The 18830-nt window shown below is 41.6% G+C and overlaps 1 protein-coding gene and 1 long non-coding RNA gene across 4 annotated transcripts in view; one reads left to right on the forward strand and one right to left on the reverse strand.

Moving 5' to 3' along the window:
• Positions 1-18256, reverse strand: part of CLEC14A (C-type lectin domain containing 14A) — a 36574-nt gene extending 18318 nt beyond the window's left edge. For all 3 annotated transcript variants that reach the window (XM_064485913.1, XM_064485912.1, XM_064485911.1), the window contains exon 1: positions 17525-18256. In XM_064485913.1, the coding sequence (XP_064341983.1) occupies positions 17525-18157 (633 nt within the window). In that variant the 5' untranslated portion in view covers positions 18158-18256. The remainder of the gene's footprint in view (positions 1-17524) is intronic.
• On the forward strand, positions 3054-5494 carry LOC135318462 (uncharacterized). Its single transcript, XR_004137327.2, has 2 exons — positions 3054-3834; positions 4973-5494. It is a non-coding gene; the product is annotated as an uncharacterized LOC135318462 (long non-coding RNA).
• Positions 18257-18830: the final 574 nt, after the last annotated feature.

Below are 18830 nucleotides of genomic sequence, written 5' to 3' on the forward strand. Positions count from 1 at the left end.
TCTCAACTTTTTTCTGCATCAATATGGTATACGTCCTTCTCAGTTTGGAGGCTGTGTGCTCTATTTCAGAGATTCTGCTGTCTTTGGGATAGCTAGATACAGAGTTTTGATTTCTCATATTTTTGTTTCTTCTTATCAAGCGCTCAACAACTATCTACAAAAGAATACCCTTAGTATAGAAATACGTTAGAACTTGAAGAGACCAAGCGAACATTGTTTCCATAGGAACATTTTTGTGCTTTAGTTCCTATGAGATCAAAGCTTATGACCAGGTTGGAAAGAAACAGATGTATCTTGCTATTCCTTTTGTCTATTTTAATGCCACAATGCTACTCCCTTACACAAGCCCGAACTCCAGTCAAGGCTATTATCTCTGTCGATTCTTCTCACATTAGTTGGAGTATCGGCTAAACTACTGAAAAGAGAGACTTCAAGACACAGGGGCTTGAACCTGAGAGAAGTTTATTTCTCTCTCCCACGACAGTCTGGAGGTGGGAGTTCCAGGCTGGAGTTGTGGCTCTGCTCCACGAAATCCTGTAAGGACTTGGGCTCCTATCATCTTGTGTTTCCACCATCCCCTAGGCATTTTCCTCATTTTTATGGTCAAAGACTTGTCGATACATGTTTGTTTCAGCCTTCAGAAAGTAGAGCTTAAGTCTATGATATGCAATTTCATTTTACGTAAGTGTAATAGACAGAACAATATTTTCCAGTATCCAGTTCTTTTCTATTTATGGGCACATGGACCGTTACACTTCTTCACTCTCCGTGGTTAGGCACAGGCATGTGACTTGTTTTGACCAAGCCGATAGGAGCCGGAGAGGCATGCGTCACCTGTGTGCTGAAGTTCTCGTGGCTGGGGCTGGACTCTCCATCCCTTACTCCCCCTGCCATGAGGGCCACAAAGCACATGTTCATGCAACAGGAGGTGCGATGAGATGGGAACTTGCTGGAATCCTGAGTGAATGCAAAGTAGTCCTCTGGGCTTGCAGCAGATTCTGGTCGGCAAGAAATCACCTCGTGCTGTTTATGCCTCAACATAACCTAGCCTATTCTGACTTTTACAGCAGATGATGTGGACACTGTACACATTATTTCTGCCCATGTTTTATGGGTGAGAACATAGTTGCATGGATAATCTTGGTTCAAGGGTGAGCAGGGCTGTTTATACTGCATTACTATGGAAACAGAGCGGGGCAGATAGCTGGGGCAGTTGGGGGCAGTTGGTCTCAATTTCCAGCCTCACATTCTAGCGCCCTGCTTGCTTGGAATGCCCTCCTCCCACTTCTCAGTCTGGGCACATCCCACACATCCTCCAAAACACAGTTTTCTTCAAACTCCTCAACATTCCTGACTTCTGTCTCCTCTAAATTCGATGGCTCAATGTTTATGACCTTTTATAATGTGAGTCATTCATTTAAAAAGGGTTATGGAATATTCACCCACCTCCAGGTTAGACACGGGTATATACTGGTGATGTAATCCCCAACTTCTGGAGCTTGAAGCTTCCACCTGGGTAGCATGGGGCCCTACCCAAATTACACTGTTCATATATGAATCAGTCAGCAGTGGGATGGCATATGAGTAAATGCTAAGTGGCAGCGCACTACTGGAAGATCTGAGAAGGGAGAAAACCCTGAGGTAGACTGTAGGACGCAAGAGGACAGGGACCATGCCTGTCCTAGATTCTGCTTTATCTCCAGTGCTGATCACTGGGCCTGGCATACTGTAAGTGCTTAATATGTTTTTGTTGTTTTCATGGAGAACTGTGAGGCAGGCCTGATGGGTATCTTGAGGAATCTTGGGACATAAGGTTGGACCAGTAAGTAGGATGGGACCAGATTTTGAGAAGTTAGTCATGGATTTGTGGATCTCCATGTACTAGAAAATGAGAAATACAGGCTTTTTTTTTTTAAGGGAGATTTAGAAAGAATCTACTGGTTTGCCAAGTGAGTTTGGATGTAAATATTAAAGTAAAAAAGATGACTAAGTCAAGACTACGGTGATGAAAACCTAGTTTGGGATGCCAGTGGTGGACCTCAATGCAAAAGGGCAAACCTAATGGATATTTCAAAAGGAGGATCAACAGGAATTGGTGACAGAGAATATAAGGGTTAAGGGGAAAAAAAAAGATGGAAAAAAACAGATGGAAAAAAATAGATGGAATAAGAGCAACTAAAGGTTCCAGCCTAGAATTCTGGAATGAGAGTTGTACCATTAAAGAGATAAATGTTGCAAAAGGCACCTGTGATGAGTTGAACTTGAGGCATTTTGTATCTGCTGTGTGGGAGGAAATCTACATGGGGCCATGGAGCGGGCAGCTGAGGACTGGAGAGCAGGTGTTGTCAGTGAAGATACAGCCTTGGGAACCATATGCTGTGGACATGCACGGCCTGAACAGACCTCTGCTCAGCTTGTGTCTCTTCCAGCACACGTTACGGCAAGCAGAGCCAGTCCTCGGTACAGTCGTCAAGTGGGCCTTGTGCTCCCGTGGCCTCTTCCCTGCCAGTGGAGCCCCTGGACTGTGTCCATGCCAGCGTATAAGGGAAAGGAAGACGGCAGATCATGCAGAGGAAGGGCAGGGCAGAGGACAGCTGAAGGGACAGAGAGTGGCAGAAGGAATGCATCCCAGAAGGAATGGCATGGCTGGGAAGTGCAGAGGTCCAGAGCGGAGGCACACAGGCAGCTTCTAAAGACTTACTTACAGATGTAAAAGATCTGTGTATCTCTGGGTGAGTGCACATGTGTGTACAGAGTCAAATGCATATGTACTCAGAAAAGATCAGCAAATATGTCTCCACCCACCAACCCTATCCCTCATTTGTGTTCCAAATGATCCACCTATTCCTCCATTTATTCAATAAGGATTAAGTACCATTTACTGCCAAACACAGTGGGCATGGAAACAAACCAGGCCGATGCAGTCTCTGCCATTATAGGACCTATATATTAAAGGAGATACAGATGGTGAATACATACAAATTCATCAATTCCCTAAACAGTGAAAAGGAGAGAACTATGTGCTCCAAATTCCATCAGTCTGGCCTCCTCAAAGCGGAAGAGTTTAGGCGGAGCTCTGCAGAAGCAGGAGGCATTCTGAGTCAGATGATTCTTTGAAAATAGCTCATTTGGGAAGTTACTAGCCTGAAGTCCTGGAGGGGAGGGCCTAACTGTGAACACTGAGAGCCACTGCCATCTCACTAGCCACCTGCAATCCTGGCACCGAGACCAAAAGGCAATCTCAATGAGAGCAGAGGCCTGCCTTCAGCTTTGCAGGCTTAGAAAAATTATCCAGCATTTTCCTCACTTGCTTCCAATTTCAGTCTTTCGGTCTGTCTTTGGGTTCAGGAAATGAAACAAGGGACATAAAGATGGTGAAAAAGTGGGCTACCAAGAAAAGAACAGTAATAGGGGAGGTTTGGGGTGAGAGCAAAAGGACTGTAGATGTGTAAATCATTTTAACTTACTTGTATTTTCTTCTGTTTTCTATCATCAGATCACAGGTTTGCTGGGTCGTAGAGTCTGGACTGGTGTTGCTGGCTGGAACCACTGAAGCGCCTAGTCCCACAGACTCTTGAGTAGTGAAGCCAGTGTGGCCAGAGACCCCTGTTCTCCCCAAGTTACAGCTGTGGTGCTGTCCTGTGGGCTAGGTCCTTCCACCAGCTGATTTTACCCCAGGGACCAAGTTCATTGCCGTGTATCATGTAGCTTTGGGCTCACTGCCTGCCTTGGATTTGCCCCTGACCTTTACCCCCGCAAACAATGGCATCCCAGAAAATCCAGCTGCTGTTTTGAGCTCTCAAGACATCTGACACTGATCTTCAGGAGGTGACGGTGAGCACGGTGGGTGGAACAGGCAGGTGTTGGAGGGATTGGAGAGAGACAAACTCCATGTGGATGTCTTATACAGGCATGTCTTTGTAAGAAAAGAGATGATCCAGGTAGAAAGAGTGTCTCATTTCTTAACCATTGGGGAGGGTATGTGTGGATAAGTTAGACTTTCAGCGATACAGATCAGAGAACTTTGTCTCAAACTTGTCTGAGTTAACACATATATATTATGAAGTGAAAACTTATATGAGGAATCCAGGAGAGCTTTTAGAAATAATATATAATATAGTTACTAAATTATTTTTAAGGATTTAAAACTGTAGAAACTTGATTATTCAGTATAAAAATATTCATTTAAACAAATTTATTATCATTTATTATCTAATTATAATTTACTTAACAAAATATCTATTTATAGCAATGAGAAGGCAATTAGTTTTTTACAAAATGCATAAGGTGCAACAGCATGCAATGTAGTAGAGGAGCTGAAAAAAAAATACACAAGTAGCTATAATAAGAGCGATGCAAATGATGAGAGATTTTAGAGAACTGGTTTGAGTTTGAGGTAACTGGGGAAGATACCTTAGAGGAGATAGCATTTAAACTTGGATTAGTAGTGTAGACACATTTCAGTCTGCCCGCTGGTAATGGGTGGCATTCCAGATAGGAATTCCTGCTAAAATTGTGGAGCTGCAATAATGCAAGACCGAGTAATTCAGTTTGGCAAGAACACAGGGTACCACATGAGAGGAGTATGGCCTAACATGATAGGGTCTTGGAGGGGCCTGGCTGAGGCTCAGGAGCATGGGCCTCACTGGGGAAGTCTGGGATCCTGTCGAGCAAGAGAGCTGAATGATAGAGCAGCACATTACAGAGGTACATTTGGTAACAGGCTGGGGTAACTCACCAGGAGGAGAGAGATGAAGAGTAAAAGGTAAAAGCAGGGTGATAAGATTTCCGTCTGTGGTGGTGATTTAGGACAGGGCAGACTTAATGGACATATAGCCCAAAGGGAAGACCAGCACAGAGAGGAAAATTAAAGGTAAAGATGAGACGGAGTCTCAGATTATTGAGGGGAATGTCAAGACCATAAATGGAAGCGTTAGCCATCTCACCCTGCCGACCCTGAGATCTCACACAGGGAAAACAGAAGAGATGCAGAGTGGTGTGAGGGGGTACAGATGAAGGCGCTGACATCTGAGGGCGAGGATTTCCTAGCATTGCTCCATGTCTCTTGAGTCACCCGCCAAACACAGGAGAAGCGTGAGTAAGAAGTTTTAACTCTGATTTGGCTTTCATGTAAGCGTGAGAAGGTCACTCAGCTGTGGCTCAGCCTTAAGAACATAGACATTTTAATCCATATAAAATTCTTTAGCTTCCTACCTTTTTAAGGATAAGGACCTCTTGTTAAAATTTAACCCCTACCTGGCAGATGTGCTATATGATACCAGTCTCAATGATTTGGCAGGTCTCAGCTTACGAAGAATTGTCAAGAGACACTGCAGACGTCCACCCGTCCCCATTTTCACAGGGATTTTGTGAGGATAAATAAAACAAGAGAGTATATATAAAAATATTTTTCCCATAAAAAGTTGCTATGTGGATATTGCAGTTCTATAAAAAAGTACTATTGGAAATTACAACATATCAGAAAAATCAGTAATTATTCTGTCTCATTCTTTTCAACTGATACTCAACTTTCTTACAAAAAGAACTGGAAGGAGTTTGTTTATGGTTTATCATTTTAAAGAGCTTTCTATACATGTTGATGAGGGGAGTGGTCGAGAAGAAAATACTTTCAACCAAGCACAGTGCACTGGTAATAATGGTGTCTGCCAAACAGACACTCTGGGCACTGTTGATGGACCCACAGCCACAGTACTGGACAGTCAGGCCGTCTGGGGCTTGTCCAAGGCCTCCTGAGATACCGTAAGTCCAGGAAAACTTACCTATTGAGGTGGTTCATTTAAAGGATATATTCCTACCCAAGGCTTTTTGAGGAAGAGGTTTTCTGGGCCCTGTAAGTATCCACCCATCTAGTACCCACTGGCTGATACTGTGTGCTCCCAGCTCTGTCATTTGAAAGAGAGAGAAATGTGAGAAATGGAAAGCAATCATTTTTCTAAATAATGAGTATTACTACCAACTCCCATCGCACCCTCATATCACGTAACAAGTCAGCATCTTTAGCGAAAAGAATAAAAAAATGTTTGCCTTAGGGGCATCATTTGCTATCCTTGGACATATTTAAGTGCTTTTTTTTTTTTCAGAGTTATGGACTAATAGACTTTTTTCTGGTTCTCAGTACTCTTGAATTACAGTCACTAGTTTATAATGACATTAATAAGACTTCCTAAAACCCTGAGTAGGTGTGTCTGAGTGGTTTATAAATATCACGGCAGGGAGGGGGGGTGAGGTGCATTTCCTAGCTTCCCTCCTCAGTCCAGCACTAGGCTACCCAGGTTCCTGTAGTAAGTCTCTATGTTCATTTTCTCACAACAATTTTATGAGGCAGTTAACATTACCTCTATTGTACAAACAAAGCTAAAAGTATAAACATTTTTTTCTAAGAAAACAGCTAATAAAATGTACGTACAAATAGAAATTTCCTTATTTCTCAGTAATAGAACTCGGTTCTTGAGCCCCATTTCTGTTGATGACAGAAAGCCTAATCGTGCCACATTAAAATAAATTCAGTTACTTCTTATTTTTCTTAGTGCTTCCTGGGTAACTGATCACCTTAGGACTCTCCTCCTCTCACTTCTTCACTTATACATAGGGGTAATCTAAGTTCTAGGAAGTACACACAGTGCCCTGGCATTGAGCTGCTAGATCTGTCCAGCCTGGTTTACAGTGGGACATACAATCTCCAGTGCTTTTTGGCTGTCTACATCTGTGGCTGGAACGTACAAATTCCTCTTTGATTTCTGTGTGTTGGGGCTATTCAGGTTATTCAGTATCATGGTTGCTCCAACCCAAAGGTTTCACAAGAGCCACAGGCCCACTCTCAGACAAAAGAAGTTCTAGCTTCTCTCTCACACTATCCTGTAATGCTTCCCATCCACCCAGATACCCCTCTCTGACACTGCTCCCCTACAACATCCGCACCATGTTTGACTGTAGCTTCTCTAAGAGAAGCTTCCCTGGGCCATGCCCTAGGCAGAAAGTTATCAATTCCCTTTATACCCAGTCTCCCCCAATCAGTCCAGTTTATAGTACCACATCCCCCACCCCACCCAGTGCTCACACCCAGTGAGAAGGTAAGCAAATGAGCACTTAAGAACACTTACCTATATAAATCTATTTCACTTCTACATATTTTTTCTCTCTCTTGCTGGTAGAATTCTATCTTATTTTAGGAATTATTATACTTTCTATATCTATCCTCTGAAAAGACGTAGAAACAATGACCAATTCTATAGCAGTGCAATCCTTAGCACCCAGACTGCAGTCTTGATATAGCATCTTACATTAAGAGAAACCAGGACTTCCTGGAGAAATGGCTAATTCCAGAGCTGGTACAGGAAAGATACATAATGAAGCTGGAAAGTCTTGTAATACCAGATGGCAGGTTAAGTATCAAAAGATACTGGGATCATGTCAGAAGGACTCAGGAGTCAGTTTAGGATGCTCCCACTGGACAATGATTGATAGAATAATTTGAGCTTAAACAAAGATATGAATGGCAGTTTATTGGAACCCATCATACCATAAGTTTAATCATGTAAATTTATATTAATAGTGAAAATATAATCGTCTTTTGAGGATTATAGGGAAAAATCCATTAAAATAATTTTTTTTTAAAGTTGAAAAAAATTTAAAAATTGATAAGTACTTATTTATTCTGTCTTTCCTATATATGAAATGTATAATTTCATAACCAACTAGTAAATGAGGGACAGTGTCTCCTCATAAAATTTTCCAGGTAATTCATGAAAAAAAACAGCACCACTGCAGAACTCCCAGGAATTAATGTATCTAAGGTTTGAGCATCAATGGCTACTAATAGTTAAAAAAAAAAAGGTGAAAAAAACAGACATTATGTGCTCTTGTTGAAAACCATATTGTTACCTAAATAGTCTTGTCAAAGGGCTGATATTAAGTCTGTTCAAGACTCTGAATCTAAGTACCAATTTTCAGGAAACACAGAGGACAAAGGAAAATATCAAACTGCACCATGAGTATGAAATCAGCAAAATTCACACTGTTGGTAATCTCGACAGGTCAAAACCCCCAAATTCTTTAATATGAAAATTATAAGAAAAAAGGAAGGGATGGGAGGGAAGCATATCTATAGATTAAAAGATATTTGAAAATACAGAGTTAAAAATACATAAAATGTGCGTACAAGATGGTACATTCCCTAATGGAATACCATGCAGCTGTAAAAAGGACTAAGGACGATCTATACAAACTAATGATATGAAGTGATTTTTCAAGATCTACTTTTACATGAAATAAGCAAAGTACAAAAGAGTATCCATGGTATGCTGCCTTTCATGTAAGAAAGAAGGGGGAAAGGAAGATATTCACGTAGCTCTCATAATTTTAGAGTAATAGAATATAAATATAAATAAAAGCAGTATGAATGAGGAGGACTAAAATAGAATACAGACAAGTGAACGTCACTGTATTCCAAATGAATAACAATTACTACCCCAAGTGACTTTGGATACAGTATATTGATTATATTATATTTAGCCTTATATTATTATACTTAGCCTTAAGGGCTAAATTCCAGAAAGAACTGTACACACATACTGTACTTTAAACAGTAGATTCTTTTTCACGGAGATATGGATTAGGAATTCTGAAACTATTTTTCATGTACTCTGGGACTGAACAAATAAGCAGGTGTACACACACACACACACACACACGTACTTTGTTTTTCATCGCTGGAAAAAGGGGTTACAAATAAGGGGAGGGGGGAGAGTGGAATGAATTCTTGGTGTATAATTGAAATTATAAATGTTAATATGAACTCGTGAAATATATAGAAATTAATATAGTTGTGTACATGTATTTATACATAAAAATTTTCCTAGCTCTGTCTACTGAAAAGGCCTAAAGGCAGTGCCATCCCAGTGTCACTGAGCACATCTAGCACCAAATACTGATTTTTAAATACTGTTCTTCAATTAAATTAACCTAGGCTCCTTGGGAAATGGCTGGTGCAAAACAGGGCTGGGACAGAGAAATTACAAGATGAGCCCATACCAAAAAGTAAGAGACTGCTCAAAAAGTGATGTGGATATTTCAGAAGTATACAGGAGATACCTCGAAAGGCCTCCTATTGACCAAGTCTCGGACAATTTGAATAATAAAATCACTACGATTGTAATGGGTTCAAACCACAAAATAAAATTAGAATCTATGAGTCCATATTGATATAAGCAAGTGACGGTTAAATTTTTTAAAATGAGGTAGAAGGAAAGCTCTTCCTTACACAGAAATCCAAATAATAAATGTAGAAGTACTGATGAAAAGGGAAAAGCACCTTTAGTGGGAAAACCGAATGACATGTATATTTAATATCAGCATTATAGCAATGGTAATTTCCTGATTTTGATAATAGTATGGTAGTTATGTAAGGTGTTAACATTTGTGGGATATTGGTAAACGGTATTTAGGAATTTTTCTATTTTTGTAACAATTTTCCAAATGATTTCAAAATGGAAACTTTTTTTTTAACTGAAAACATTAAAATAAAAAGAAAACGTGAATTGTGTAACATTAAAATACAATGTCCCTGGATGCACACTTGGGCAATATAACCATAAAAATGGAAGAAAATGATTTCTACAAATACCAAGATAGAGGCTACTTTTGGATTGAGGAAGGGGCTGTGACTGGGATGGGAAGCAGGGAAAGGCTCCTGGGGTGGCAGGCAAGGTTCTATTTCTTGATGCCAGGGACCAGGGGGCTGACGGTTACAAGAGTGTTTCCCTTACTATAATTCACCAAGCTGTATGTTTGCTCTGTGTAACATTCTGTATCCACAGTTTATTTTATAAAAACAAATAAGTAAAAAAAAAACAAAAAAAAAACCAAAAAAAAAAAAAAACAGGATCAGAAAAATATGCTTTGGCTTTCAAGATTTTCTCTCTGATATGAATATCAAAAACCTATTTTGGAATTCAAAAAGCAACAATTTGACTCTTCACTCTTAGACTAAACAGCCTCTTTTAGTGATAGAAATATCATTGACTCAGTAGAGGGGGAAGATGCTCTCCAGGGAAATAGGTAGTAAAGAGGAAATTTCTGTTAATAGCTCAGAATTTCTCCCACTGCAAACTGCTTAACCACTACAATATGCTTTTCAGTGAGGGACATGCTCTTATCACCTCTCCCACCACCATTTAACTTCTCTTTATAGTTGTTCTTCATCCTATTCTTGACGAGCTTAATTAAGCAAACGTGTTATGGAAGTGGAAGAGCAAGATGATACCAAAACTGTCCAGAGGATGTGGGTACAACAGGACACCTCAGCCTCCCCCGAGACTTGCTGAAATGAAAAACTGCACTTCTGCTCACTGATTAAGCACCCACTGCTGCCAGACAGTGGGAATGAAGAGATTAAACTTCTGTCTCGAGGTACATACAACTGCATAGAGTGGTTCAATTTAATCTATCAATCAGTCGAGCGTATGGCAGCAAATTAACTGACGTAATTTGAGGAGGTTCTCAGACTATCAACACTGCTGCCACCCCTCCCTGTTGCTTGGTTCCCACTCTCCACTCCCCAGCCCTGAAGAAGCCTTGAAGAACAGCAGAGCTGCAAGCAGAGTAGCTATGACAACCATCAGCCTAGTGGCCACTGGAAGAGGTAAAACAGGTTTGGAACTTTCAAAGGGCCCCCATGCAGAGAATTAGCACTGTTTACCTATCTATAATTGTGCCCCCCAAAACATATATTTAAGTCTTATCTCTCAGTACCCGTAAATGTGACCTTATTTGGAAACAGGATCTTTGCAGACGTAATTAGGTTAAAATTAAGTCATACTGAATTTGGGTGGGCCTTCAATCCAATGCTAGTGTCCTCATGAGGGAAATTTGGACAGAGAGACAGGTAAAAGACACACACAGAGGTAGGAAGTCCACTTGACAACAGAGACAGAGATTGGAGTGATACAGCTAAGCTGAGAAACACTCAGAAGTGCGAAACCACCAGATGCTATGAAGAGGCAATGGATGGTCATTTCCTAGGTACTTCAGAGGGATCAAGGCCCTGCCACCATTTTGATTTTGGACTTCCAGCCTCCAGAACTGTGAGAGAATACAATTATGTTGTTTTAAGCTACCCAATTTTGGTAATTGTTACAGCAGATACAGGGAACTAACCCAGGTGGTGATGCCAGTATAGCAAATCAAAACTGAATAAAAACTACGGAAAGGAAGATTTGAAGAAAAAGATGTCCACATGGGGCTTTGTGAACTCAACATATTCCTGGGAATCTAGGAAGGCAGATGCATGTGTAAGGCTGCACACTTGCCCAGAAAAGATCTGAAAAGGCCCACATTTCTTTAACTCTGGGTGATGCTGAGTTCCTGGAAAAGCAAGAAGTGGAGCCTAAGGCAGAACTGTAAATTCAGCATTGAAGGCCTGCTCCAACACATACACAGAACCTCTCCACAAAGGTGAGAGATTTACTGGTCCAGTCATTTAAACAAATCTCTGTTTCATCATTACCTGACCAGTAAGCTAACTGAGCAGAGTTAGAGTTCATTCAGTGGTCACACCTGACAGGGAATACAGACTTTTCAGAGTCATCAAGGCAAATAACTAAACAAACAGCAGCAACAACAAAACCCTATGGTGTGGCTACTAGGGGACAGATTTTCAGAACTGCCACATTATATTATTTAATACATCCAGTCTTCAACAAAAAAATGTATGAGCAAAGAAAAAGGAAAGCAGTCACAGGAAAGGAACTTAAAAACCAGGAAGAGAAAAGCTACTCAAAACGTACAAGAGATACTCAAAAAATTAACTGACTTTTATCAGAAACTATGAATCCCAGAAGGCAGTGGGATGATTTAGGCAAAATGTTAAAAGAAAAAGACTACTAATAAAAAATTCTATATCTAGTAAAACTATCCTTCAAAAATGAAGAAGAAGTTAAGGCATTCCCAACTAAGCAACAATCGAGAGAACTGTCAATAGCAGGCATGTCCTACAAAAAATACTAAAGAGAGTCCTTCAGGATGACATTTAAAGACACCAGCCAGTAACAAAACCGCACAAAGACATAAAGAGCACTGGTAAAGTAACTACATAGGTAAACATAAAAGACAGTATAAACGCATTTTTTGTTTGTAATTTTTAAATTCTCCTATCAGATTTAAAAGATAACTGCATAATAAAGCAATAGTTATAAACCACAATGATGAGTTTATATTGTGCAAAGATGTCAATAACAGCACAAAGAAGGAGGGAGGTAGCACACTTTCCGTTAGACTGACCCCATCCCTAAAAAAAGCATGTAATTATGTTGGAGCAAAATTGTTGTATACTACTGAAGTTAGCAGGTATTTATCCTAGTATACAGTCTTTAAATTAAAATATTAATTGTAATCCCCATGGCAGTCACTTAGAAAACAGCTTTACAAAGGTAAAATAATTGACAAGACAATTAATACGGTACTCTATAAAATATTTATTTAATACAAAAGAAAAAAGTAATGGAGGAATAGAGGAACAAAAAAAGATATAGAATAGAAAATAGAATAGAAATCAAATAGAAAATGGTAGATGTAAATCCTACCTTGTCAGTAATTACATTAATCATAAATGTATTTAACATCCATTCAAAAGGTATAGATTGGAGAATAAAGTAAATAGTCCAAACATATACTGCCTACAAGAGACATTTTAGATTTGAAGGTATAAATGGTTGAGAGCTAAAGGATGTAAAAAGATAGACCAAGCAAAAAGCAACCATAAGACAGCTGAAATTTTTATACTAACATTATGCAAAATAGACTTCAAAACAAAAAAAAGTTACTAGAGATAAAAAGGGACATTTTATAATGATAAATGAGTCTGAACATCAGGAGATATAAACACATATACACTTAACAAGAGAGCTCTAAAATACATTTTAAAATACTGGCATAACTGAAGGTAGGAATAGATAATTCAATAATAAAAAATAAAGACTTCAATAGTCCTTTTCAACAATGTCTAAAACATTTAAGAAAAAGAGTAAACTGAAAATAAAATAGTTTAAGAATACTATAAACAAACTAGTTCTAACAGACTTTCACAGTACACACTACCCAACAACAGCACAGCAGACAGTCTTCTCAAGCACCTGTGGAATATTTTCCAGGACAGACCTTATGCTAGGCTCTAGGACAGAACATGAAGCAAAGTCCAATAAATGTAAAAGGGTTGAAACCATACAAAGTAGGCTTTATAACCAAAATGAAGTAAAATCAAAAATTAAAAACAGAAGGAATTTAAGGAAGTTTGCAAATATGTGGAAATTAAGCAACACACTCCTAAATAACCAATATATTAAAGAAAAAAAATCACAAGGGATATTAGAAAATACTTTGAGACAAATACAATGAAAACACAACATGCCCCATTATTGAATGTCACTAAAGCAGTGCTAAGAGGAAAATTTATAGCTGTAAACACTTATATTAAGAAAGATTCCAAGTCAATAATTCAACTTTCTACTCTAAAAAATTAGAGCACAGCAAATGCAAAACAAGGATAAAGATAGAAATAAGAAATAAATTAGAGAATAGAAATACAACAGGAGAAAAGTAAATGAATCCAAAAAGTTAGTTCTTTGAAAAGTTCAACTAAATCGGCAGACCTTTAGTTAGACTTACCCCATCCCCAAAAGATGAGATACTCAAGTTACTAAAATTATAAATGAAAGAAGAGGACATGACTAACAACCTTATGGAAATGAAAAATAATATAGGAGTAAGATGAATAACTGTATCAACAAATTAAATAACAGAGGTAATCACTGAAGTATTTAGGGGTAGCAGGGCATCACTCTTAAATAATTCATGAAAAAAGTTATCTTTACTGAACTTGCAAACTTCTGCACATATGAAATTCTTTCAAAAAAAAAAAGAGAAAAGAAAAAAAATGATAACCACGTCATGCTATTATTCACAGCAAGGCTTATTATTGTGAGAAAGAAGCAATCTCAGAATTCAGACGATGATTTACTTCTAATTGGTGGCAAAAATTCACTGCAGTATAGATCTGAACATGTGTGTACATCACACAAATGTCTGAATTTGTGATTTCAGATGCAGAGCAATTTTAGAATCAACTGAAAGGCTAACTAAGGTATGGCTGTTGGAGTGGAGGCTGAAACGAAGTGGAGATCATTAGGAGTTGGGAAGTCAAGGAACTGAAGTGTACAGGCAGTGGAAGAGTCATACATGAGGACCTGGAGATGGTGGAAAGTGATGGCAGGACCTAGGCTGGAGAGAAAGAATGGAAATTAGGTTCCAGGTTTTCCTTTTAAGGAAATGGCTGAAGACGCAGGTATGAGAAGAGTGCAGGAGCAGAGGATTTTAAGACAGGAATGCATCTCAAAGAGGTTGTAGAAATAGTGAAGATGTGACAGTACAGGAGAATGGAGGAAGAACTCTAACCTTAACCTTAGCTAGCTCTTAAGAGATCACGTTGGCTGGCCTGATTCTGCCATGGGTTCAAAATTGTATGGAAAACATTACAGCCAGAAATCAAAGGAAATTATATGAAGCTTAGTCTGCAATTGCCACCTGTCAGGAAATCAAATAAGAAAACATATTTCATACATATTAAAAACTTATTTCTATAATTCTCTCCTGATCAAGTTACCTGGGGAAATACTAGGAAATAATAGTTAAGTAACTGAGCTGACATCTATGTATTCTTCACTAGGGCATTTGGACCCTGAGATTTGTAATGCCACCAGTGGCATGTTGCATAGCAAGTTAACGATGCATACTCTATTGCACTGTAGCAATGATACAGGCGCGCTCTACCTCAAGACAAACGGTGTGTACACACATACACAAAGATAGATATAGATACTTCTAGACACAGATAATTTACAGTTCCATTCAGTTACAGGTAAGGCTATTTTTCAGTCTACAAAGAAAAGTACCATATATTCTATTCAAATAGTTACCTTCTCTATGGAGAGCAAAGCTAAAACACCACAACTGAGGTGAACTGAGACAATCTCTGACAATTTGGGGACATTGGATAAGCCATTTACCTACCTGATTTTAGTTTTCTTTGTGAAATGACTTTATTTAAAATTCCTTCAAATGTTGTTAATTCTAATTCATTTATGATTTTATTTACATGTATCTATTTAGACACATTTAGTATATGAAGTGAATTACCTATTGCTTTATTCCTTTAATGTTACAGTACCCTATATATTATATGTATAATGTATTTTATACATTACATACTCAAGAACATCAAAATGATTTTATAAAAATCATAGTGGAAACTTCTTCCTGTTTCCAGTCTTCCTGGTTACTCAGCTTGTTTGTCTCTCTCTATCCATGCACCAACCCCCACACATTTAGTTTTAAAGTGTTAGCATATTAATAGAAGCAGGGCATTTTCTAGGGGGTTTCAGTCCCACTACAAAGTGATTATTATTAGGTCTTCATTGTTTTTTAGAGGAATGCTTTATTTAGATAATTTTCTAATACCCCAAATCACAATGATAGATATTTATATTTATCACTTATTTCTTATACTATTAATTCTTATGGAAAGCTGTTTACCTAATGCCTTTGCCCACGGAAAATTGTGCTATACTGAAATCATTCTAGGATGGGCAAGTATGTTTACTGCACACACTTTTATTAAGGAGGGGAAGGAAACGGTTTGGAATTCAAATTTTCCTATGCATTAAACAGTGCACAAGAACCTAGCAACTCTGGAGGAAATCCAGCTTATTTTTGCTTTAATGTACCCAGAAGATTTCAAATCAATACTTAGCATTAACGTTTTAATTGAAAATTAACATCACCATAATTGGAAGTGAGGATCAGCATCCAGATGTTTAGGAGAGGGCTATTTGGTTGGGAAGGTCATTACACTAGAGAGCACAAACACTGAAAGAGGAAAACACAAATCACTTGTTTCCTTGAGCAAGGACATACAGTAAACACCTGAATTGGTGGTCAACTATAATTTGCTTCTAGAGCCAGTGACTCTGGCAACACTACAGTTTGGATTTATAGCAGAGCACACAAGTAGCAATGACTTTGAAAGTAAAGGATAAAAGAACCCAGGAAAAAGTTCCTAAGATCTACTCATGGCAAGGACTTTCCCACTCAGCCTAAATGCAGGAGGCACTCTTGCTGCTATTCCCAGCATTCTCCTCAGCTGTTCTTCCTAAATAATCACCTGTCTGGGACACCAATGATTTTGAGTTTGGGTTATCAACAATCCTTTATTTTCGTCCTGGGAATTTCAAACCAATATACTCCCAGTCTGAACAATGCAGACAGATTTCCTTTCTATTTTGGCAAAAAAGAAAATTAAAAATATATTTGCTTCTTGTGTCTTAGAAAGTTCAATCACCTCTCCAAATCTCTCAGAATAAACACAAGAAATATCTCTTCCTGGTAGGATTCTGCCCCCCTCCCTCCACCACTCTAAGGCACTTCCAGTTTCTCCATCTTCAGGGAAGTCGTGCCCAGTTCAGATTTAGCTCCTCAGTGGAGTAGAGGGAATTTAGAAGCGGAATTTCTGTAGGTAATGTCAGTCCCACAAATAAGTTCCTCTTCTCCTTTTCTCTTTTCATTGAAAGTGAAAAACTCTGCTCACCAGAAGTGCTCATTGTTCCCTGTTTCCCTATGTGTCCCCAGAGCCAAGAGAGGACCCTGTCAGTGAGGCTCCCTCGACTCTGTCCTGCAGACCACAGTCCCTGACCTTAACCCCGTTGTCTGTGCAATGTGCAGAATTAGAGTTCAGAGCAGCAGCCTCAGCATCACTCTCTATGCCCCGCGGGGCCAAAGGCCCCTTTCTTGGCGGAGGGGAAGGGCTCTTGTGGAAGCAGAGTTTGAAAAGCCCCAGCACTGTCATGGTCAGTATCACCAACACGACTACCGCTATGCTAACAAGTAGTAAGACCACGGTGGAGGAGGAATCCAAAGCCTGGGGACTGTCAGAGGAAGATGTGGAATTAGGCTTCGGAATCACCCTTCCTGAAGTGGTGATGTCGGCCTTTGACTCAGTTTGAGGGGACATTTGAAGGGTAGATATCGTGCTCTGCTCTCCCCACCCAGGAATCTCGGGAATAGATGTTGCTGAACGGCCTTGTCCGGGGGCACGGGGTGTCTGTCTTGACTTCTCCTGGACACTGGGTGACCACGTTCTCTTCGGCACGGGGCTGGCTGCAGTGGCTGCTGGGTGCCAGGTGGGCACCTTGGTCCCTCCAGGGGCCGGCTGTCCTTCCCCACTGGTTACACAAGAGCGTCCGTCTTTCCCCAGCACAAAGCCCACAGCACATTCACAAGCAAAGCCTCCCAAGTCATCTAGGCAGTCAGGGAGCTCCGCGCATCTGCCAGCACGGAGGTATCTCCCGGGACAGGGACAGAGCACAGCCCCGGAGGGTATCCTGTCCCAGCGCGCGCCGACCTCGTCCGCGGTGCAGGTGGCTGTGATGGAGAGCTGCCCCGGGCAGAGCGCACTCACCTTGGTCCCGGGGGGACTGAAGTCCAGCGCCGCGCTGTAGAGTTGGAAGGGCGCGCGGTAGCTCAAGTTAGAAGCGGCCCCGGGGTGCGGAGCGGGGCACAAGCCCTCAAACTGGTACTTGCACAGGTAGCCGTCGGCGCGCCGCTGGCATCGCATCTCCTTCCAGCCTGCGGGCTCGATTCCCCCGGTGGCCTGGAGTCCCGCGCAACTGCGAGCGGTGCAGGAGCGTTGGGGCTCCTCCACCCACTGCAGCGTGTCGCTTTCTGACTCGCCGACGTCGGGGGACAGCCAAGAGAAACCCCGCAACAGCTCGTTCTCCAGGGTGCAGTGGGATCGCCTGCGCTCCAGCGCCACCCAGAATAGAAGGTCTTTGGAGCCCTCTTCGGGCCGCGGGCCTGCCCGCAGGAGAGCGAGCACCGCGCGGAGCTCGGCGCCCCCGCGCACGGTGCTGAGCGCCCCGCCGCGCAGGTTGCAGGCCTCTTCGGCCTCCTGCCGCTTGAAGGTGGCGTGGTGCAGGCTGTAGCAGGCCCCCGAGGCCGAGCAGCCCGCGCGGTCGGCGGTGGGGTGTTCGCCATGGCCCGGCCGGGGCCAGAACGCCTGCCAGAGGAGGCACAGGGCGAACGCCGGCCTCATTTTGGAGGCCCTGCGCCCACAACTGCTCTCAGCTTGTTTCTGTCCCGCCCGAGGGCGTGAAGCTGTCCCTAGAGCGCGGGCACCGCCCCCCACAGCTGGCTTTCCTCCCTCTCCCCCACTCTACTCCCGCCCACCCCCTCAACTGCCAAGAATCCCCGCCAGGGTCCTGGCGGCAAAAGGCTTCCCTTAGGCCGCGACAGGAAATGTGTCCAGGGTTCTGCCAGGCCCGATGCAGCCCTGATTTATTCTGGGATCGGGAACATAGCTGGCGCCAGGGCACAGGGATGCAGTCGACCAGCAGGTCAGACACCCTGCTTCGAGCAGGAGAAAACGGAAATTGCCACTGGGAAGGAGGGTGTCGTTTTCCCCGCTCAGAGACGTTCAGAACCTCGGATCCCAAAACACTTCGGTGAACTCCAGCAGGAAGGGCTGGAGACGTGGACTTGCTGACCGCCCACACCCGCGCATTGCGCTCGGTACGGAGCGGTGGGGTTGGCCCCACAACGCTTTGTAGACGGCGCCAGCCTTTGTCAGACGGTGGGGAAAAAAATCTTTTGAGAAGTATAAGCATTTCCCTTCGCCACCAGAGGCAGCACAGTGTGAGCGCCCGTCCCTTCCTGGCTCTGCTCCTCTGTGCTGTCAAGGAGAGTTCAGGCGTGCTAATTGCTAGTCA

The sequence above is a fragment of the Camelus dromedarius genome, chromosome 5, assembly GCF_036321535.1.
Source record: "Camelus dromedarius isolate mCamDro1 chromosome 5, mCamDro1.pat, whole genome shotgun sequence".
Classification (NCBI taxonomy): domain Eukaryota; kingdom Metazoa; phylum Chordata; class Mammalia; order Artiodactyla; family Camelidae; genus Camelus; species Camelus dromedarius.